The 25,247-nt window shown below is 39.0% G+C and overlaps 1 protein-coding gene across 1 annotated transcript; it reads right to left on the bottom strand.

Moving 5' to 3' along the window:
- Positions 1-23,421, bottom strand: iffo2b (intermediate filament family orphan 2b). The gene is made up of 9 exons (XM_062986890.1): positions 22,920-23,421; positions 6,509-6,569; positions 5,504-5,599; positions 4,323-4,463; positions 2,335-2,480; positions 1,015-1,204; positions 720-809; positions 343-467; positions 1-106 (listed from the first exon to the last, which is right to left on the bottom strand). Exons 1-9 carry the CDS (start codon positions 23,387-23,389, stop codon positions 1-3), a joined length of 1,425 nt encoding a protein of 474 aa, XP_062842960.1. The 5' UTR covers positions 23,390-23,421.
- Positions 23,422-25,247: the final 1,826 nt, after the last annotated feature.

Consider the following 25,247-nt stretch of genomic DNA (forward strand, 5'->3'; position numbering starts at 1 on the left):
TCAGCTGACTGGACCCTCTGTGTCCCCGTCCTTGTCCAACTCGTCTTGAATCTCGTCAGTGTTTCCTGAGTCACTGCTCGACACAGAGCTAATGGATGGTGAGTTCCTGTGACCAAAACAAGCACACAATTTAAGCCCAATGTAACAACCTTATTCCATTGCTCCAATAGCCAGTTCAGTTTAATATATGCCTGAATGTGCCATGTGTGATTGTTACTTAATTGTCATGAATTACATTTGGTCATAATCTTTTGGCTCATGAGTGTAAATACACATTTTTACACTGCAAAAGGCAGCAAATGATTAAAAAGCCATAAAGGTATTAGAGTAGTTGGTCATTACCTTCCCCCCTTGATCATTCTGCGGCACGTCTCCATCTGGACATCCAGACCTCTTTTCATGCTACACATCTCCATGTACTCATGCAGATGTCTGTTCATGTCACTCTTTGCTGTAGCTAACTCCATCTAATAAAGTTAGATAGGAAAAGAAAGAGGGGTAGAGAGAAAATAACATAAAAGATAACAGTAACAGTTACCAGTGCCAAATGTGAAAGAAAGACTTGGAGCTGAAGAGCTACATTTGAAGAAAAACTTTACAAATCTCATTTGCCCTCCTCAGTAATATTAAAAATGTTTGGCAGATGTTCTGTTGTTTTCAGAGAAAGTCTATAAAAAAGCAGTTCTTGAACCAACAATGTAGAAAACTGAATAAAAAACCTCGATTTGGCCGATAGTAGCCTGGTACTCCTCCTCTCTGTTTTTGAAGAGAGTCTCAGTCTCATCAATTAGGCTGCCCAGACTGACATCCTGGAAAAGATTAAAGCACAATAAGGACAATTCCTGGATTCTAATTGTTATTTATCATTTATTTTTTATACATGATTCAAGGGTGGCAAAGTAGATTGGGTGCCCCAACACAACATGGTTTGCTGGGTCTACCTCTGTTTACTATCTTTGAGGAGTTTCTGTTTTCGTCTCTGTGAGAAATCTTGAAAATCAAACCCATACTTACTGCTTCCTGGCTGCCTCCTCCACCGTTCGAAGTGTTAGTTGTAGGATTGATGGCGTGTGGTATGTTGTAGTTGGTGAAATCCTCCCACAGCAACAGCGTCTCCTCATTCTCTTCCCATGTCAAACTATCACAATCATCATCAATGTCGAACGTCTCCCGCCTAGCAACAAACAAGTTATCTGAGCAATGTCTGCCGCACAAGAGACAACAGGAAAGGGGAGAGGGACAGGAGGAAAGACGGAAGGTAAAGTAAAGGCAAGGCCTCCACAAAAGATGAAAGATATGAAATAATTCCTGGAAAGAGAGCAGATGTTGCATGCAGTCAAAATTCAGTTATCCAAAAGAAGTTATGCAAAGAAGTATTGGACGTGGATTTGGCTGTTTCAACCAAAATGAAGCAATAGCCATGTGATTTCTCCAGCACTGTCTTTTCCTGAGTGTAGGTCACAATAGCACTGGGGTGCTTTACTTTTCGTTTGTGATCCACTGCCTACTATTTAGGAAACCCTGCTATAGGCCACATTACCAAATTTCAAATCAGCACAAGAAGTGGTGTTAAGCTGCAATAACTGGGTTTTTACAAAGAAAGAGCTGCACCCAGGCCTAAAATAGTCCATTCATATATGGGCTATTGTATTGGTTGCTCCAAACTGCCTTCTGGTGTGAGAGAGTAAATCTGTGACGATGTGTTTCCCTGCAATTGATTGGTAGCCCAATAGTTTTGGGTGGTGCTTGGCCCGCCACTGTACTTACCATAATGAAGCAAATAATAAACTAAAGCCGATTTATAATTTTACAATTACATTTATGGCATTATATATAGCAGATGCTTTTATCCAAAGTGACTTACAATTGTGAATGAATAGAATTAGATGCAATTAATTACAGGATTAAGGTCCATGCTCAGGGGCAAACAGGGGTGGTGGAGCTTGAACTGGCAACCTTCTAATTATTAGTTTAGTGCTTTAACTACTGAGCTACCACTCCACCGTAAACACGTTTATAAATGTGATCACAAACTTTTGACCTAAGTTTCAATTAGATTTATAAATGACTTTTATATGGACGTACGTGTACTGTGCTAGCTATGAAGCTACATTCCACAGAAGCAAAATGTTGACACCAACATGTCTTGGTTGATCTGACATTTATTGTAAGAAGTAAACTGTGCACGTCGTTGGCAAGACTGCAGTTTCTGCAGTTCTTCATCTCACCACTTGATGGCGACAGAAGTAACCCTGACCTATTAATCCTTTTAATAGCCTGAAACACAGATGGCACTATTTCAGATTGCACATTTGTTTCTGACATGTAACTCACAGGTGGTTCAGCACACGCTTCATCTCATCAGTAATGTTGAGCGTTCCAACTGCTTCTTCCTCCGACGTGCTGGGATCTGCATCCATTTCAGAGTTTTCTTCATCTGACAAGACTTTCTTCTCTTTCCTTTTGCAGGCTACAGCCCCCTAAAATACACATAAAGGTATTAATGGTTTCAAGAATCCACCGGACACATTTTAACTAAAATTAATACACAATGGCTGCCTAGCTTTGCTCCTAGTGACTTACATTTCTGCACAGTTTAGTTCAAACCCTAATCCAACACACCTAAACTATAAAGTCCATACGGCCAGGCCAAAGTGTACTATTTAAAAGGATCAACCTTTTCATTGCTTTTATATATAATGTAAAATATCTGAAGAACATGATGAAACAAAATAATTCAAACAATTTAAGCATAGCAAGTGCACAAAAGGTCTGAAACACGCAGGTCCAGGCTACACTTCTTTTAGAGTTGAGACTGACCCCCAAGAGTGCTGCATTTTTCGAACATACACACGTACGACCTCCATTCTAAATTAGCAGCGCAATTTAGACAAATAGACAATAGACAAATCTAGGTTGAGTAGATGGCAGGTGAACGCTATATGCAATATATGGTGCTGAAGGAATTAACTGTCTGGGAATGTTTTCTAAAATTTGGGCTCATTAGTTCCTGTGAAAATAAATCTTAACAACACAGCATATAGCAGCATTCCAGAGAACTGTGCGCTTCCAGGATTGAGGCAACAGTTGGGGCAAAAAAACCTTTCCCATTTTAGCAACAACCACAAAGTGAGCTGCATGAAGAAATGGTTTGCTGACTTGGGTGTGTAAAGAAATTGACTGGCCTACAAAACTTAACTGCCCCTAGGAATGTTGACTGCAATCTAATGTGATTTTGTGGCTGAATGAAAGTTAATCACCACAGCCCAGTTCTAAGAGAAAGCTCTCTCAGATCAGTGAAGGCTTTTTTAGAATTAAAAAAGGATCAGCGCTACATTAATGCCTACGGTTTCAAAAGATGATGCTCAGGTGTCAGATATCTACAAGGATTTGTTCAGATAGTGTACATACAGTTTCTCTATAAAAACACTATTCAAACAATTAGAAACACATTTAGTGAGATAGTAACTACCTACATGGAGCTAAATCTGGACAGACTCTGAAAGCACTGCGTAGGTTTAGTGCTGAGCTTAGGTCAGCCCAGTGTTTGCAATGAGATACCCTTATGGGTGAAGGGAAAATAGTTCTGCATCAGCAGTTCATGGTGTGTGTGTGTGGACACTGTGTGTGTGTGTGTGTGGATGTGATGTATATATACACACACACACACACTATATGGACAAAAGTCACCCCAGGGAGGTGTACCCCTCCTAATTCTTAAGATCCAGTTTGTTGAGTTTAGATATTTCAAAAACACCCATTCATATAAAATGTATACATTTACATAATATCAATTATGTAAAATAAATGTTATGCCTCCAAATACGTAGCAACAGTTTGGGAAAGGCCATTTTCTTTCCTTTTTTCAGTATGACTGTGCACAAACCAAGGTCAAACGAGGTCAAAGCAAAGATTTCGTTTGACAAATTTGGTGTGAAGAAACTAAACAGAGCCCTGACATTAACCCAGTTGATCTGGAACATTGTGAGCAAAGCCTTCTTGTTCAAGATGGGTGCCTGACCTCACAAGTGTTTTCTTGACTGAATAGGCATACATTCCCACAGACACACTCCAAAATATTGTAAAAAGCCTTTCCAAAAAGGTAAAAGCTGTCATTACTTAAAAAAAGGTGGATGGTGGTGCCACCATATTATGCCTATGGTTTTGGAATGGGGTGTTCAACAAGCTCACTGTAAGGTGTCCAGATACTTTTGGCCATACAGTGTATATACATTTGTATGCTGCTTTTGATGATCTTATGAAATATTAATGCAATATAAGTGTAAACATATGATATGTAACAGGGCCCTAGACTGACTGACCTTGAACATTTTGGACATGTCCTCAGAATTTCTTTGCTGCGCTACGTCACAGAGTTTGGCCGTGATGTCAATTCTCCTGCAGATGTCCATGTCCACTTTCATGGCTTTCTCCTGGATTTTAGAGTCCAGCTCAGACATTTGCTACATAAGAAAGCGAAAGAAACTTTATTAAATAAAGTACTTAGATCTGCTGTACAGAGTGGTGGACAGAAAAATGAAAACTTAATTACAAACCTTGGGACTTAAAACCAAAACCAAAAAAGCAAGACAAGCTGTTAATTTTGTTAACAACAAGTTATTACATTTCCAACTTTTAGCCTGAATCATTTGGTATCACCACAGCAATAACACTTAGCATTTTGCATTAGCATTTTCTTTTCACCCTCTCAAACACTCAATCACAAAGTACCGTTCCAGTGGCTATCTGTAGTAAGTGCAAGTTCCACACCAGGCAGGTTAGTATTGGAGAATACATCAGACCCACTGCAAGTCAAACTCTTACTTTTAGGTCAAGATACTTCCTCTTGTGTTCTTCAGCTCTACAATTAGAGCTGAAACACCAGACACCCTTTATAACAAACATCAAAAATAACTTATAATCCTGAATTGAAACATCTAATAAAATTATTTCAAATCATCCAAAGATGTTTCCAACACGTCAGTGCATCACAGTTCTGCCCTCATAGGAGCTGTCTGACTTCGTTCATTGGGTTTTAATGGCCAAGCAGCCACATACAAGCCTAACTTTACCATGATCAATGCCAATGCATGATTAATGCTGAACTGCTGTATAGCGCACTTTCATTTGACTAAAGCAGTGGAAAAGCGTGACCTGGAGTTATAAAGGATGCCTCGCTATCTGAAAGCCTATCAAACTAATCTGGATTTGGCTGGGAGCAGAAGAAAGTCTTAATAGTCCACACCAAACCCCAGTTAGAGCTTTATAGACAGGCTAATCAAAACAGTCAAAAAAAGTGGTAGTTGTGTGATGATGTGGGGGTGATTTACTGTGTGAGGACCTGAATGACTTGTTAAAACAATGAATTTCACTCTCTATAAAAATTTTAAGGAGAAAGAAAAGGGCAACTGTCTATAAGCTGATGCTATAAAATGGTGTTTTGCCAACCTTGTGCCAACTTTCTACGTGTATAACATTTTCAAATGATCTTGCGGTTACTTACATCACTCATGAGGCTCTTGAAGACCACAAGTTCTGCCTTCAGCTTATCCACTTTATTCCTCAGATCCTCCTGAACGGCCTCTGAATCCTGAACACTCTGAAAACACACAGACGCATTTTTAAATACTCAGTTGAAATAAAAGTCAATTCAGATAGTCAGTCATAGACTCAGCACAGAGACCTAAAGAAAAGGAAACAGCAAACTTTAATTCAAACAATGGAAAAAAGGCACAATTTAACAGTGATTGGGTGGTCTTACTTAGTTTTTTTACTGTATCAGGATTGTAGTACCAGTACTTTCAGGAACACATTAGTGTTGACTTTTTTTTTTTTTTTTTTTTACAAAACTAGTCCATACCCAAGTTTCTTTACAAATGCATTTGAATTTTCCCCCAAATAATCAGGCCACAAGAGAAGATGAATATTTAGGAGCATGTGCACATGGATCAGGACATGATATTATATAGAAAGTGAATCTCTCATGTGAATACTTTGCAGTGTGCCTTTTTGCTGAGCTGTGATCTTACAGAAACAGACATGTATTGATGTATTGATTTTTTTTCCAGTCATGTCAGAGCATCAAAGATCATCTCTTAATAACTGCTAGAGTCATTTTCTGTTGTCTGTTATTAAAATCTTTGAAATAATTTAAAAAGGCTTTGATTATTTTTTTACCTACTGGTTTTACATGATGCTATGTTTTTCTCCTATTTTATGGAAATGGTTATGTACAGAATGTATTACTGAGCAATAATAATAATACATACAGTATGTAAGAATTTAGCCATACACTAAGCATACTACTAAATGTGCAGTTATAAGCTTTGTATGTTTATTAGCCACATTATTCTAGCTGTGTCAGATCATCCTCCCTAAAGGCATGGATATGAACTAACTAGCCTTTAAGGCTGCAGCATCACAGATGTGCCACACTTCATCAGTTTCAGGTTACATGACAGGGACAGTTTGGCTAGACGGCTCTGTGAGTAAGTGAAGGTGATTTCACCTTCTGCAGTGACTCCACCATTAACTTCATCTGCTCTCTTTTAGACAGCTCCTCTTCATATCTGTAACACATAATGCACATCTGGAATAAGGGTGCAGTCTAAAGAGAACAGCTGTGCACATTTGTAAGTAAGTGAAAGATGAAGAAGTGACGTGTTTAGGAGTTAAAAAAAAAAAAAATTAATTCATTCTTTCTTTCATTCACTCATCTTCAGATACTGTTTGAGTCCCAGTGGATCCAGAACCTATACACTGAAATCTAGAACACTGGGATGAACACATTGCAGGATTTCACACACTCACTTATCCTTTTACACCTAGGGTTGATTTTCAGTAGCCAATCCACTTTGGCAGGTAAACACGGGATACCCATACTTGGAGAGAACAAGCCAAGATACAGAAAGTAATCAAATACACAAATGCACCTGATTGTTAACAATAAAAAAACAAGACAGCATTTGGAATTTTCTATGAACATTAAAAAACATTCAACTAAGTGTGCAGTACTTTTTATATATGTGAAAAAGTACTGCAGTCTATTTATACTGTATATTGAAATAAGATTTAATGAGTAACATTATTTTAAAAACATCTCATTTCTTTTGTAGTAATTTTTTCAGATACTTGGGTAAACTAAAATTAGTTACTAAATACTAAACATAGCATAAGAATTTGACACAGATTTTTTAAACCTGACTCAAGCCCAGGCGTCTGTAGTCTGTCTGTCGGACCGCACTGTAACTTAATCCACATGCAGCAGAGCCGACTAGAAATCAGCAGCTCAGGGTCGGAGAGTTTATACACATATCGACCTGGATGATGAACTGTGTTTCATCCTGATATGAATGATTCTACAGTTCACAGAGGAACAGAATCTGCTCATTCACAAAGTAAGGACGTGTCTTTCTAGAGCCAAGATGCATAAATTCACAGGGGTGCTCAGGGGTGTCACTTTAATGCTATATTCCAGCATAAAGGCGTTGTAGGTTAAAGTAAACAAATAACAAGGAGAACGTAAATAAAATCTGCTTTCTTACAAAAACAACTGTTACCAAGTTAATGTTATTCATAACTTAATAAATTAAGCATGTGCGTGTTCAAGTGGTACAATGGTAAATTACTCTAGCCCGCTAATGCTGGGATCCAGGGTTCGAATCCCTAGTGGTGCATCTACATACAAACATTATTGGCTATAATTGACTATAAAATAATTTAACAATAAAAGGAAACAGGCTGGTCCTATTAAGTGGAGTAACACACCCCGGACTAGACGGCAATCCATCACGGGGCCTCCACTATCCCCCCTCTACCCACATTGCCAATCATATCAATGTGTTGATGCCCAGACTTTGGGCAGACTTTGGGAATAAGGTCATCATTAAAGAATGACTCCTGGTTGCTATGGAAACCCTCACCACAGGCACATTCCTCATTCAGTGATGGTGATCAGAGTTGCTTTAAACAGCCACTGTCTGTCTCCATGGAGCACAAACAGTAAACAATAACACCATCATAAAAACTCAGGACAGTTTTCAATTATGTCAGAACACTAATAAAGTCATAACTGTGTTTATACTGTGAAACTGAACTGAGATACCAAGACCACAGAAACTCTTGATCCTCCACCCACAGCATTCCTGTATTAGTAGGAATGAGCTCTATTATGTAGGTAAACATGGTACATTTTTGGAAACTTGTCTTTCTGTGACCATCACACTTTCTCATCCATATTTGACACGCTGAGAAAACTTCCTTTCTCCTACTTAATGGCATAAAAAACCTTAAATGATAAACTGGATATTTGAGGTCCAAAAGACCTCACAAAGACCTCAGCAGCCCCACTGGCAGTTCTTCTTAACCCAGACAAGCCTGTTGCTTACTTTAATTATAATTTAAAGCTAATGAGCTAATCTGTGACTCATTTCGGTTGAGTCATTTTCACCCTGGGTCACAGTGAAGTCTCAACATTTACTGATAAACCGTTTCTGCAAAGCATAACAACAACACACTACATCACATCTCATCTGGAAAGTGTTTGGAATGACGACAGACACAAATCCAGAAGCAGGTACACAGGAAAAATATTCAATTCCCCAGCATCACATTGCTTATAAGGAGCATTAGACTGTCTGTCTCTGTTGTTTGGGTTGTAAATATAGCCCAAGTCACCTTACAAGGACTCGGAGCAGCCGAGGAGGCTCAAACGGTGACCAAGAAATTCCAAAGTCATCTGAGTACTTATGAAAGACTGCGCAGTGAAGAACATGGAAAACAAAGCAAATGAATAATCTAGAGAAAATATAAGTATACAGTTACAGCTAGCAATAAGCCTGATAGCTACCATGAGTTTCTAGAAATAGATCTCAGCTATTTCACATCTAAACCCTGCTAACTATTTTACTTCTAACTTATTTATAATTAACATGAGACACTGACAGATTATATGCAACAAACATAATATTACAAAGCATATTTTGAACACAGAATTAGAACTTCATACTATTAACAGTAGGTATTTTCAAAGGTAAACTAATCGGAACTTCAGGTAAGATTTTGGTATGCTTTGTGGCCAAGGATCAAAGCAAGCTTTTCAAGCTTTTTTAGCAATAATGGCAAAAAAACAAATTTTATTATACACACAAATACATAAAATCTGTGTTGACTAAAGCAAACAACTTTTATTTAATTTTTTTGTCATATATTCTTTATATAGTCATATAGACTACATAAATGTCTATAAATGTGAGCAGTCTGTCACACCACCACAACACAAGCTTCTTTTATGCACCTACTTTCCAAAAAATGCTGAAGGTAATAAAACATGTATTTTCATTTTGTTTGTAATAGTGATCTATGACTGTCATTGTGCTATGTACAATGTAGACATGCATAAGTAGAAACCCACATCCGATGTTCAAATAGTTTGGCAATGACTGTCATTTGTTCTCTTGTGAATAGCTGTGAATTTGCCAAATGTAATTGTATATAACACACACACACACACACACACATTTGTGGAACATGCATACATACATGAATATAGTTTACATAGCACATTGTGAGGAGTATCTATGTCGTCTACCACATGGCTTTAGTTCCATCTTTACTCTTCAGCCTGAAGCAGTGAAACCCCATATCCATTTATACTGCAAAAACACCAGCAGGGTTTTTGGAGGTCAGTATTGATTAGGCATAATGCAGGCAAGCTGAAGAAATCTGTTCTGTCCACAGAGGCTGGAACACATGTTGGATGCTGATGAGTTCAGTCTGCATGAAGTGCAGGTGGAACATGAAAGAGACAGACCAGGACTTATAACATTCATCTAGATCTTGTTTTATTAACCTCACTTTTCCCTCACTGGACAGAGTGACTGTTTTAGTCCAGTCTATAATTAATCCGATGGTTTGTATTAATGGCCTTTGCTTGATTCTTGATCTACAGGTTAACTTGTTTGAAAGGATGCAATCAGATTAATATTACCAGAGGTCACTATAAAAACAAACCACAATAACACACAGGAGGACTCTAAGATGCTTTAGAACAGCAATTCTCTCCTCCTTTGGCAGATCCAGGCTACTATGCAAACTAACTAAACTATTCCTAACTTAAGCCAGCTATAAACTTGTAATAAGTTGCAGGATGTCCTGAAAACAGCAGGAACACCAGAGAGCAATAAGCAATGACCTGACCACAATCATCTTTGCTCTACACTAGACTCAAAACTTTTCCTAAAAAGTAAAAAAAAAAAAAAGCACCTACATTTTGCACATGACCATTCCATAAAAAGCTAATTATTATTATTTTTTTTACAAATAAGTTCAAACAGGGCTCCTGTTGTTGCTACAGCTCGTACATCGTCACATATTTGTTCTCAGTGTTTGGTGGAGTCTGTCACAGCCTCACCTTTAGCAAATGTCTCCTCCTAAAGTAAAATAGCACATTAAGAACAGCACAGACAGTTCTGGATTTGGATGTGTACTATATTGTAGTGTAGGGTATCATGTAATGGAAATTAGGAATAATTGGTATTTGGAAAAAGTTGACAGCAACGTAACCATCACAGTGCTGCAGAATTGGCCCACACACAGTCCTGATGTGTACCTGAAAGGATGTGACTCAGACAGGGTGCAGCTTTCGCCGTCTACAGACCCTAATCCACCTTACATGGACCACTCATACATCCACCCACACTGCCACGCCAACAATGTCAGATACACACCTTAGTAGCTTTATGCAAACTCATTATCTCATTCATCAACAAGTTGGCTGACATAAAAACAACTACTTTTTTGACCCTGGAGCTATTCTCTGGCTGTCAGTAAATCTTTTTTGAAAGTCACACCCTGGAAGAACATGTTGCGGCCTCTGAGATATACCTTTCCAAACACCTGGGACTGGGTGCGGCTACTATGCCATGTTGTGACAGCACTCTGATCAAACAATTTATTTTCAGTAAAAAAAAAAACGTTACGACCTGTATCTGATGGCAAAAAAACAGCCAACCTGTGTGGAGAAGTGAAATGCCACTGCCTGGAGCAATTGAGAAAATGTAATTATGATTTAATAGCTATGAATAAGTATTTATTTTTAATAAGAAAATCTGGGTGGAACACATGGCTTGTTGGAACTCATTATACCAGTGATGATGAGCTTTGGCAAATGTCAACAATGTTGAGTGTTTTTGCAAGAATGCAGGTGTTGTACTGTTTAAGCTTGCTCCTCTGTATCTCTGCTCCATTTGTGAATTACCGTTGGGTACAACAGGTGATAACCAGCAAAATCCCAGATTCATGTTTTTCTTAAACACTTTTTACACCCAAAAAATAACAGAATACACCCTACAGACATAGCACCAAGCCATTAAAGGAAAACATTTAGTTTAGGCCAAAGGTTTTAAACTTTTATTAATTAATGTTTAATATTTTTATCTCCACACATTTCACGGCCTTGCTTATGTTTTATGTAAATTAGGGTATGCTCTTTTTATCCACAAGCAGTCATTTAAAAATAATAGCTAAGAAATGTATTTATTTCAAGTTTTATTTACAATATCAGATTCTTAATGGAATAAATTTTTACATATTCTTTGTTAGTATTTAATAGCATTGTCTCTGGATTGCTAAACTTGAATCTAATGCTTACAGTAAACTTCCACAAGCTTCTCACAATGCTTTTCTCACAATGCTGAATGTAGATGTCTCAAATATGTAATAGCCTGTAACTATACCCATTCCCCCTGACAGAACTTGTGTAATTCAGCCAAGTTTGTTTCCTGAGGTCCTGACATGGATGATGCTTGGATGTTTCTTTTATCAAGAGCCAAAGTTTCACTGGTCATAAATACAGTCACAGGTACAATTAGGGATGCATCAATACCATCTTTTCCCAACCGAGTACAAGTACAAGTACATGTATTTTTGTACTTGCCGATACCGATACCAGTACCTATTTATAATACCGTTTTTTTAAAACAAAAACACACGTGAGAAGTGACGAGAAGTTTAATGATACCACGTCCAAAAATGCACGTCAACAAGTAGCGAGCGATCAAAGTGTTTGTGCGCTGATGTGATGAAATCAAGGAGGAAAATAGCATGGATTGTTCTGTAGTGAGTTGGAGGTTAATAAATATTTTTGCAATGTTGGTGTTTTGTTGTTATGTTTTGTACAGAACGATCAGGTCAGAAATACTGTAAAACGTGTGTGCCGGTGTATTCTGATATAAACTATATTATCCCCCTGTCCCACCTGTTTACACTCCTCTCCTGCGTTTCCCCTCACACCGTATCCTGCGTTCTCATTGGCTGTTCGACATGTCACTCATTCCCAGTCGCACATCTCAGATCAGATATCTGACGTGCTAGAAAACTCGATCCGGTCGGCGAGCCGTTCAGATCGAGTTGTTGGATAGTTCACACTTAGCGATCGAGAGCCGAGTTTTGATCGCCGAGCGAACGCCGAGTTGCTCCCGAGCCGGCAAATCTAGCGCCGACCAGACGCCGAGCGAAAATCAGGGCAAAAGTCGTGTAGTGTGAACCAGGCATAACGCAGCAACGTGCACTAGGCACACGGTATCGGATGTTTAGTATTGGAGCCTCGTTTGCGAGTACGAGTACAAGTTAATGAGCGCGGTATCGGGCAAATACCCGATACCAGTATCGGTACTCATGCATCTCTAGGTACAATAATTAACTCCTAATTTGGCGGTTAGCCAATCAGAAGCTTCTAAAGGTCATTACTTGTATTTCTAAAATCCATCAGACTGTTTAAAGAGACAATCAACTAGGTGTTTGTAAAGCTGAAAAAACAGTCTCTAATCAACAGCTTCAAAATAAGTTCTGATGTGAACACAGTAGACGGCATAAATGTATAAAAAAAGGTATGATGACATGAAATGTGTGGAAAGCTCGGGGAAAGCTCCTTATAGACAGTAACTAAAACAGGAATCAGAACAGATCCTGTGGATTCTGTGTGGTTGCTGCACCAACATGCCGCTCTGGAGTCACAGGTCTGAATGTTTATTGTAGGGAGACGTAGTCATAAAAACATGAATAACTCAATACATGAATTCATTTCAGTCACTCATGACCACAGTGACAATGACTAAGGATGTTTGTACTGTCATGTTTGTAAGGTCTTCAAACCCCCCTTTTGTTTCATGTTTGCTAATATCATGTTTGATGTTTGTTCAGGAGAGTTTCTCAATGGTGCTTCATAGGTTACATCAAAAGAGACCAAGTATCCTGGATTTGTTTGATTTTATCTAGTTTGTATTGGTTTTCCAAAAACAAGTTTTCTATGGGAATTTGAATAGGAGAACCACATGAATCAGGAGATAGTGAGCGCCCGAAATGCAGGTGCATCAGTCACAAAAACTGAAATATGTTTCAAGTGGAACAGTCGTAACAGTCATGGAGCAAACATGGACAAACAGCTTTAGGAAAAAGGCACAGTAACAGTTAAGGCTCTCTGAAAAGGACAATCACTACTTTAATTACAGCTGAACAAAAAGGTACTGAAATTTATATCTGGGTTGCCATTAAAAACAACGTTTGGATTAATGCATAAAGATGCCAAACCGAGTGTAACACACCGCTGAGCAATAGAAAAAGATAATAAGGTTGATAAATCCTTTACATCTGGATAGATTAAAGCTTGTGAAGAGCCAAAGAATAACATTAACCTACCACATCTTCTTCTAACTGTAGTCCTAATGATTTGGCTCATCTGTGTATAATGTACATATGCTCTTTTGACTGCAAATTTCTACAATTTCAACTCTTATGTTAAGTTACAAAGACAAGGGTTTGGGCCAGTAGTGGAATGAAATCGGACAACGTACTAAATCTTGCTCAGTAATTTTTGGAAACATGTTGCGTGAGCTCAACACACCATGAACACTTTACCTAATTCTACAAGCTTAGGCTGGATAAGGGTTGTGCAAGAGGTGTAGCGCTCAATCAAATACGGTTCACTAGAAGTCATTTGGTCACAATGTTCACAGCACCCTGCCCTGACATGAAGTGTCCGAATACAAAGCGATAACCATCAATTATAATTATAATCATTTTCACTTTTTCCTTTTAGCACTTTCTATCTTAGGGACGGCAAGTTAGTACACACTAACAGTAAAAGTTCCAGCAGTGAGGTAGGTTATGATGAGACAGGCCAACTGGCATCATGAAATTACATGAAAGTAGAATGCCAGTCTGAACATGAACCAGCCAGGCAGAGAGAATCTCTTCTTCTCCTAGCATTTCTGTTTCTCCCTAGTTTCAATTCATCTCTCTCATGCTAACGGCTGAGACATGCTAATGGTCTCCTCATCCTTCTGAATGTCTCAACATTTCATTTACAAGCTTTGAGAAATGAAGTCAAACTTCTGTCCATTAGGACTGAAGGCTGGTAACTGAGAGTGGAAATATCACTGTCCCTTATAAATCAATGTGAGTTTCCTCCACCGAATTTAAAGAGTGCAGTGGGAGCTCAGAAGTTAACGTACTTGACTAGTAATCAAAAGGTTGCTTGTTTAAATCCCACCATGACCTAGGTTGTCGCTGTTGGGTCCTTAAGCAAGGTCCTTAACCCAAATGCTTGGATTGAATTTACTGTGAAGACTGGGGAGAAAACTCGTGACATTATTCGTCACGTTATGTTTAAAAGAAACTGATCTGGACAGTCAAATGTAATCCAGGAACCACCAAAAAGCAGGTCTGAAATTAACTATAATCTTGTGCAAAAATTTTTTGAATCACTTTCAACAGTGCCAGTAAGTACGCCTAATTAGTTATAATTAGTTATAATTAGTTATAATTATTCACGCCTCTTGTTTAAATAAGTTTTTCCATAAATTGCTAGCAATCATTTCTAACTAAGGGTTTAAAACCTAAAATATTCTGTCCACCCTTTATTAAAAACATGACTCAATATGCATTTCGGTGCATTTCGGTGCTTGCTGACATGTGAGGAGGATGATATACTGATACTGCCCTTATCGTACAGCAGTCATTTCATATGAACGACCTTCCAGTGCCAACCGATACTGACAGAGTTCACACTGACACTCAGGTGTTTAAATGCTTCCAGTGCTAAGACTCTGTTGATGGCATATTAATGTATATTAAACGCTGAACATTACACTCCTCTGATTGGTCATCGACTCAACAAAGAACTAAATCTGACATGAGAAGAAATACAAACATAATCCTTACTTATTTAAAGTTGAATGAGATAGATCTCTACTCTAGTCAATACAGGAGGTTCCCACAACCACACTATCTTAAGATGAAGGATTACGTCTGCTATTATCAAACAGACATACAGTAGTTGTGTCTACACATTAGGTTTTAAGTTTTTTCCAATTATTTCTAGTTTTTCTTTTTCAATTATCATCATATTTGCATGATATATTAGGACGATATTCACCTGATTCCGTTTTCCAGGTGGAATTATGTATTAATCCAGCTACTGGCAGAACAAATATTTTTGTAATACTGTGCCCAGGCTTAACAGTTCTCAAGGGAGGCAGCTAGCAGCAGCATACTAATTGGTTCTTTCATCCATAAAATCGTGATCATGAAATGTAACGCAAAGTATGTTCTGCTTCCATTGATCTGGAAGCGAGAGCTAAATTCTGCTTCATTCAATAATTTATGAAGAGAAAAGTGTTGCATGAGAGAAGCTATTTAAAGGTGCTATTCTCTTTTTCAGACTTTTAGCCACATTTTCTGAATCAGAATGAAAATATATATACATATAAAAGTCTTTGAGTGAAGAAGCTGAAAACATTACATAAACTAAAAAAACAACAACATAATTTTACTAAAAAATGTTGGGCACAAAGGGCTTTCAAATGATACACCAGACTGTGCTGTTCAAAAGCTGTTCATTCTAGAATATGATTGGATGTGCTCTTCAGGTTGGAGAAACAGCTTTCATGTCTATCAATAATGTGAAACATGCCGATCCAGCAGCTCTTATACAGCCATGATTATACAGCCATGCTGTTCTAACACATGCAGACTTGCCAGACCACAATACGTATCTTTGCCATTGTATTTTAAACCCAAAAAAGTTGCCAGTATTTCTGAGTGTTGTTGACAATGGCTCCTGCTGTGCATATCACAGTTATAATAACTTGCATCAGTAAATGCAGCACAGAAAAGAGTGTTTATTAAAATACTTGCATGCTGGGTTTTACTGCATGGGAAAGGAGGCTGTTAAGTCGTGACAGATGGTCTTGCCCTTTACACACAGAAATTGGTCTAGATTTTTAACCTTTTTATATAATTTATAATAGATATTACAATACATAATTTTTTTCTTAAACTGCTGGAACTTTTGCTGAAAATCAGCAGACCTCAACACTGATTATTAAAGACTAAGCTTTATATAAATGCTGTTTTCATTAAGAACGTGAGAACATGAGAAACCCCTTGCTTACAGTGACAAAAGGTGAGGACAGAACGCAGGTCATCGGTACCCATGATGCTGTGTTGCACCCACATTACCTGCTGTGCCAATGTGACATTTCAATTCATGCCTAACTTCCTCAAACGTAACATCCAAAGAGATGTGTAGTAATTATCTTTACTGGCTCAACTAGTTTAGATAATTGCATGGCATTCGTTAAATCTGTGTTTGTAATGATGATGAAGTAAATAAACACTATAAAATAATACACAAAATTACAGAAGGAGCTTGTGGGTCACGATGACTTCAGCGCTGAACTCCTGGCAATGAACTGCTCACTGAATCATACGTATCCGATGGGATGTCAAACCATCTCCGCAGCTACAGTGACTATAAACATTTTTCATGTTGTTTACAACTGTAAAAGCACAGGGCCGGTGAAATCAATAACCTGCCTATCCTGTCCATGGAATAATTCTGCCTGGATTTTACACACTGATTTTGTCATTGCTGTACCAGTGGTAATGTTAATGATGGGCATGCTAATGATATACATGTGTGTGTGTGTGTGCCTGCTTTTTGCCATGTTTTGATGTTAATGAGATTTATGACATGTTTTCTACTTAATTGTACACATACATTAATTATTGCTATGATAGGAACCTGCTACACCAGACAAAACTGCATTTCTGGGCTATGAGACCAACTACTTTAGCCCAAATTAGCTAAGATAATCAAACCATGTTGGTTTCAAGGTGAACCCCCTTTTTTTTACTTTTTAATAGTATAAAATTATGTGTAATAGCTACAGTGTATCACAAAAGTGAGTACACCCCTCACATTTCTGCAAATATTTCATTATATCTTTTCATGGGACAACACTATAGACATGAAACTTGGATATAACTTAGAGTAGTCAGTGTACAGCTTGTATAGCAGTGTAGATTTACTGTCTTCTGAAAATAACTCAACACACAGCCATTAATGTCTAAATAGCTGGCAACATAAGTGAGTACACCCCACAGTGAACATGTCCAAATTGTGCCCAAATGTGTCGTTGTCCCTCCCTGGTGTCATGTGTCAAGGTCCCAGGTGTAAATGAGGAGCAGGGCTGTTAAATTTGGTGTTTTGGGTACAATTCTCTCATACTGGCCACTGGATATTCAACATGGCACCTCATGGCAAAGAACTCTCTGAGGATGTGAGAAATAGAATTGTTGCTCTCCACAAAGATGGCCTGGGCTATAAGAAGATTGCTAACACCCTGAAACTGAGCTACAGCATGGTGGCCAAGGTCATACAGCGGTTTTCCAGGACAGGTTCCACTCGGAACAGGCTTCGCCAGGGTCGACCAAAGAAGTTGAGTCCACGTGTTCGGCGTCATATCCAGAGGTTGGCTTTAAAAAATAGACACATGAGTGCTGCCAGCATTGCTGCAGAGGTTGAAGACGTGGGAGGTCAGCCTGTCAGTGCTCAGACCATACGCCGCACACTGCATCAACTCGGTCTGCATGGTCGTCATCCCAGAAGGAAGCTGACGCACAAGAAAGCCCGCAAACAGTTTGCTGAAGACAAGCAGTCCAAGAACATGGATTACTGGAATGCCCTGTGGTCTGACGAGACCAAGATAAACTTGTTTGGCTCAGATGGTGTCCAGCATGTGTGGCGGCGCCCTGGTGAGAAGTACCAAGACAACTGTATCTTGCCTACAGTCAAGCATGGTGGTGGTAGCATCATGGTCTTGGGCTGCATGAGTGTTGCTGGCACTGGGGAGCTGCAGTTCATTGAGGGAAACATGAATTCCAACATGTACTGTGACATTCTGAAACATAGAGCATGATCCCCTCCCTTCGAAAACTGGGCCTCATGGCAGTTTTCCAACAGGATAATGACCCCAAACACAACCTCCAAGATGACAACTGCCTTGCTGAGGAAGCTGAAGGTAAAGGTGATGGACTAAACCCAATTGAGCACCTGTGGCGCATCCTCAAGTGGAAGGTGGAGGAGTTCAAGGTGTCTAACATCCACCAGCTCCGGGATGTCATCATGGAGGAGTGGAAGAGGATTCCAGTAGCAACCTGTGCAGCTCTGGTGAATTCCATGCCCAGGAGGGTTAAGGCAGTGCTGGATAATAATGGTGGTCACACAAAATATTGACACTTTGGGCACAATTTGGACATGTTCACTGTGGGGTGTACTCACTTATGTTGCCAGCCATTTAGACATTAATGGCTGTGTGTTGAGTTATTTTCAGAAGACAGTAAATCTACACTGCTATACAAGTTGTACACTGACTACTCTAAGTTATATCCAAGTTTCATGTCTATAGTGTTGTCCCATGAAAAGATATAATAAAATATTTGCAGAAATGTGAGGGGTGTACTCACTTTTGTGATACACTGTATATCATGGTCAGGGTCATGGCCGGGTCTGGTTTTACCAGGAAACACTGGCCAGAAGACCCTGATGTATGAAAGCATCTCCCTTGTAAAAGAAAATCCCTTTACATGTGTGCATTCACAGGTCGAGGTTGATATAAAAGGATATAAACTTTTCAATCTGTTTATATCAATCAACCACTAAACATTCAAGTTCTGCAAATTATGATTTATTGCTGGATGACAATTAAAAGATAACATTCCTGTTGGATCTAAATCAGTAAGAAAATTACAGTAACATGGTGTTATGAATCTAGTCTTTGATGTGTTCTGTAATCCTTGACATTTCTGCTATTAGCTACAAGTAAACAAGCTGAAGATTAGGGTTACACACTGCAACAGGTCTGAACCAGCCTAAAACCTGGATGCTGTAATCAGTTTAACCCAGAATGCATTAGTACTTACAACACAATAGAACACAAATGTGAAAGCAGGATGTTTAACCTGTCAGAATTAAATGATTTAATTCTGGTTATTGTGTTTATAGCTGGGTTTTCCCTTCTAAAAATGCTTAAACCTCCTGGGTTACTGTGATTTACAAGCACTGTGTGTATACGAGTTCACTCATGCAAGCATTTTTGCCTGAGTCTCATCCATTTGAATCGACACGTTGCCATAAATTTACTGCCATCCCTATAGAAGCCTAGAAAAGGCTTTAGACAAAAGAAAGAAGGAAGTGAATGTGAAGTAATCGGTTCAGTCAAGCCCCCCTTTTCCAGACTGCCATTCATTTCAGAGTGGCTCTGAAAAGCTTTGTTATGGGTTGCTAGCTGAGCCGCAAGACACTCAAAACATTTTTATTATAGGCTGTGCCTAGAACAGAACTGGGTTTTACTATTACAAGCATGCAATAATGAAGAATGTTAAGTAAAAAATACATCAGCAAGTGTACATATATATAACACTGGTATAGTTTGCTGCCCCTTATAGAAAATACTATTCTACAAAGAAAAACAATGCTAAATGTGTCAGGTATACAAAGTACCACATAGCACATGGTTGTTCCCCAGTGCATTCTAGGTAGTTTTTTTGCGGACACATAAGACAAAGTCCATAAATTAAATAGCTAACTAGCCAAAACAACAAACAAGAACATGTATAGAATTACAGTGGGATCACAAGCAAGACCTTTTGCACAAAATGGTATGGAAAATCAATCCAAGGTCACAGATTTCAGCATTACAGTATCTGATTACAATATAGTATACTGGTACTGAGGTCCATTGGGGTTTTTGAATAAAAAAACAGAAACAGACTTTTACATTGTGTTCCTTTATAATCAAATACTGGCACTGAAAGAGAATACAAAATACAACTGAAAGTGGTCCATCTGCTGCTGTGTGCATGTTAACTGTGAGAATTTAATCAGTCACTGGAGAGAAATGCTGTTGAGAGCCTTAGTCAGCTCACAATGAGCCAGAGACTAAAGAATTATGAATTTATCCTCCTAAGGTAATCAAAAAGCCTTTATTTGTTCAAGTGTTTACATTGTTTAAAACATTTTGCAGAGTGTTAACATGCATATGTTCGATAAGTAATTTCACGTGATGTTTTTGGTTAGTGTACACCAATAACATCACAAAGACCAACAAACCACCCACAAATCAGTTCTCCATCTTACACTACAGCCTTCAATCTGAGATGATGAACACAGCACGCATCTCCTCTAACAAATGCAAGGCCAGCTTCCACCTTTTATATGAGCTGGAGCACATGCAATAACACTGGTCAGATCAACATGACCAACTTGCCAGCATTTCCAGCATGATCAGTTAGGAGACAAGGATGCCATTGCTTTCACCAAGATACAGGACCAATCAGTTCATAGCAGAGAACAACTTAAATGGCTTGAAGAGAAACCTAATGAGTGATGCCAACATTAAGCTTAAACATCATTAGGGTTCTTTTATGTAAATTAATGATACTGAATTCTCACAGTCATTTTTTTAATCTAATAAATGCTCTTCCCAGAAGAGTGAAGGTTGTAGCATCAAACAGGGACCAACTTTATATAAATTCATGTTTTATTGTTTTTGAATGTGATGTTCAGTCGCCAGTTATTCCAAAAACATGAGCCCATTGAGTATTATCAGAAATCCCTTTAACTCACCTCTGATAAACAATGGCAAGATTTGATCTGAGTGGAACACCAGTCAAGAGCAACTAAGGTGTGACAGTATGGACAATCTACTTTATCAGTGAGTAACCATTTAAACATGGACATGGATATGCGGAAACAATGTATAGGTAAAACATGGCATGGTTTGTTCCCTGTAGTGTCCTTCAGGCTGAGCTGTTTGTCTTTTTAAGTAGTAATGTGGAATTTGCTTGTGAGTCAGCATATGCCTGGATAAGAGAGCAGCTTCAGATCCATAACTGCAGCATAGAACAGTCCCTCACACACATTGATTTATTTCAGCGAGCTGTGTGTGGTCATCCACACATGTATTATTAATCCTCACCCAACGTCTCTTTTCCAAAATCCACATTTATAATGACTGCATTTAAGGTCACCTACGGTTATCCTTCTGCAACACTGACACACAGTAATGCTGAGCTCAGGTCAGTGTGAATGCTTTACAGATATTGCAGAAATGCCTCAAGATGCTGTTCCAACAGGAGTCTATACCATCATTAATCTGAAGTCAATCAGCCGATGAATATCTTTTATTCATGCCCGCTGTTCCTCACACTGCAGTCATTTACTACCACAGTCTACTAAGATTAGGTACAGTCCCATGAAGCTTTTCTGATGTCTTATATTTAGTTTCAGGTCATTTTCCAACAAAAAAATTTATTCAACAGTGACAGGCCCTGTGTAAAAAATGTATCCTCAAACAAATGCCACAATTGACAATAAAACTGGATAAACCCCAGCTTAATTGCTACAAGCCCTGTTTAAACTAAACATTGCTTAAGCAGAACCGTTCTAGCAATATCAAGTAGCTTAAAGGTTTAAACAAGCAGTGTATTATACTACACTCAAAAGAAATACTGGAAAAGATTAGGAAAAGAAACTGCCTAAATTTAATTTTATTTAATAAAGTGAATTTATTCTGAGATGTTAAAAAGAACCATAAACTCTCATTCCTGGCAGCTTTACATGTTACATCTGTTTAATCACAAAACAGCTGCTATTCATTGGTCTGAAGGCACAGATGTGCATCATGTGATACTATTGAAGTCACGGCAGTGCAACATGAAAAAGAAGATCATGACATAAGAGCAGGTGATGTACAGTAAGAGAGGAGAGAAGAATTGTTATAGATGTAAAATGGATGGATTCAGGGGCACAAATAACTAGCAAATGAGTTATTTGCATGGATGGAGGAGACTACGGTGAAAAAACATTATGATTTACTACTTCAAATATATTAGGGTGTAAAATATATATCATTAATCATCAGCTCAAAACAGAGATTTTAAAATTGTAGTTCAAAACCACCATACTGTGTTTTGACCACATATCCTCATTCACTATACTGTGTTTCACTTCTATGTTGATAGTTTGTCTACACAACAGTACACTTTCAATTTTGACATTACCACACTATGTAGTGTGGATTGAGGCACTGCAGATGTAGCCTGTAAGCAGAAGATTTGCTTGTGAACATCATCTGTACTCATCATATAGGAATTGAAGCCAGCAACTGGCTCATGAACTCAGATGTGCCCACTAGCCACCAGAGAAAGGTTTGACACAGATCTGGGAATCCCAGTCTTTACAGTCCTCAAACTAAGTGACCAACAGCAAGTCTGAAGTCAGGAACGCCGGCTAGCATCCACTGAACAAGTGATCTGGACAAGATGAAGTGACATTCACTCACTTGAAATGTAGGGTCAGGGCCAAGTTATTATATAGTGTACTTGGTTTTCCCCTAAATGCCAGGCACATGATAGGTCTCTACAACCAAAGATGCCAGAAAAAGGTTCCTCCGAGTAATGCCATAAAAGTTCTGACATTATTTTATGGTTTTCAACTTTCCTGAAATGCATTATTTACACCACACACTTGTAACCTTTTGTCAAAAATGGACATTATGCGTGTTCTGTTCACTTACTTGGTCCTGTACTCATCCCGCTCTCGCTTGACTTTGGCCAGAACATTATACAGCGCCCTGAGTTCTGGGGTGATGGTGTCGATTTGCACTCCCACACCGTCCGGGTGCGACCACGTCACCCCGGGTCCATACACAGTCTCTAGGCGATCCCCTCGCCGTCGTACATGTGTGAAGCTCCAAATAGTGCCCGGCAGCCGTGGCTCCGTCGAGTCGGTCTGCACGGCAACGTCTCGGGTGAAGAACCCATGATACAATGTTCTGTTCACGGCTTGCTGGAGCTCATTCTCCAGAGCCTTGTTCCTGCGTTCCAGCTCATGCACACGATTCAGAAAGCGACGGAAGCGAAAGTTTAGGGTCTTCAGGGCGTGGGTGTTGTCACTCAGGTCATCCCGTAGGGCGCTCGCACCTGAACCGTTACCCGGTAATGTTGCCAGCATCCCAAAAGGCTCTCTAAGAAACCAGGGGTTCATGATGATGCTTCCTTTAAGTGTGCAGCTAATGTCAGCTAGTTAGCAACCTGGTTTCTCCATGATGAAAATGTGACCAGCAGCTAGTGATGTAAGAAAATACATGGCTTAATAAGTTATAAACCTAATAAACGTGTGCTCTATAACAAAAAATACACAAACATTATCCACCATCAACCAACGAAACTATCATTTTATTTACCATGATGAAAAATCATTTCCATGAGAACAAATTTGTTTTGAAAGCTCTGACTTGCAGCAATCTGCAAATAATATTGTTTTCCACTTGCAAGTGCTTTTTTATTAATGAGGAGCAATTACATCAGTTAAATTTTTAGCCTGATTTACTTTGGTCTTCTACTAACATTTGTGTCTATGGTCTGTATCCTGACTGATAAATAATAATGTATCAACTACAAAAAAGGCTGAAAACTATAGTTGGTAACAAGAGTTTTGCTGTTGTATTAAGACAATTGGGGCGATTTTAGTTCGGAAACAAACTTGAATAATAAATTTGACTTTAAAAAAAGTGTAACTTTAAGCCAACTCTAATTTGCTCTAATTCTGAACTTGTGAAGGCAGCATTAGTAAAAAGGGAAAAATGCGAATCTGAATTGATTCCCAAATGTATATTTTTTTAAATTTAGGAACTCTGCCAGAGCACATGAGGATAACAAGGGTAAGAAATCTTAAATCTGGGTATCAAAATGAACGAAAATGTCATTCAAACTCGTATTAACGAAACATACAAGTCGTTTCTCTGAGGTCACTAGCAAGAACTGTTCACATTTCATGAATTGATGCAACTTATAGCTCAGGAACTATTATATACAAGAACTCCAACACAACACGAAGGTAGAGTACAGTAGATAACGCTTTCAATAGCTGGAAGACTTCACCGCAACTTCGAGGCTGGAATCTCGGATTAAAGCACATCAGGGATGAATCTTAGATACCAGGACAATCAGGTTTTATGTCAGGAACTGAAATTAACACTAACTCCTGCGGGACATGAAGGCAGCATAAACCGAGATACCCCAGTGCAGGTTTATGATGAGCGCGAGCTCCGGGAGTCCCAGAGTGCACAGCAGCACCGACAGTGAGACGGCAGGATTGTCGCCATATCAGCCCGTATTATAATATACATATAATCAGCATCTGCAGGAAAAATCCTTCTCTGTGTTATGCGCAGTCATTCGCTCATACCGGAGAGTGTCGGTGCCCCGTGTCAGCTCGTTTCTCTCTGCGCGTGCTGTGCTGCACCGGACAGCCCGCGACTCATCGCGTGATGCTTCAGGCTTGCCGCAACAGTAACTCCGTCCCCGTTATACCGACTGATAATCCAGGTTCAAACCGACTCAGCCGAGGTTACTGTAGTCCGGGTTATATCTCTGTGTTAAACCGGACCATGCGCCACCACCGCATCACCGCTCCACCTCTCGCACCGGACACTGAGCAGCAAATGAGTCGTTCGTGGACGAATCGGCTCCTGAGTCGGTTCTTTCAGGGGTGAGGAGACAGTAGCTGGATCCTGAGGTTTCTGCATAAATGTTGGAACACTGACTGACAGACACTACATGCACAGATATACAGACATGACCAAAAGTATGTGGACACGCCTTCTTGTTATTATTCAATTATAGTGCAGGTGTATACAATCAGTTACATTCCTGCAGGTTTTCTTATTTAAAATCAGTGCCTGACCTTACAAACACACTTTTGCTCAAATAGGCACACATTTCCACAGACACACCCCAATTCTTTTGAAAAACTATTCCAAAAGAGTGGATCCTACTATAGCAGTGTGGCTCTATATTATTGCTCATAGTTTATTTTACATTTTCGGCATTTAGCTTGACGC

The sequence above is a fragment of the Trichomycterus rosablanca genome, chromosome 24, assembly GCF_030014385.1.
Source record: "Trichomycterus rosablanca isolate fTriRos1 chromosome 24, fTriRos1.hap1, whole genome shotgun sequence".
In the NCBI taxonomy this organism is placed as follows: Eukaryota; Metazoa; Chordata; class Actinopteri; order Siluriformes; family Trichomycteridae; genus Trichomycterus; species Trichomycterus rosablanca.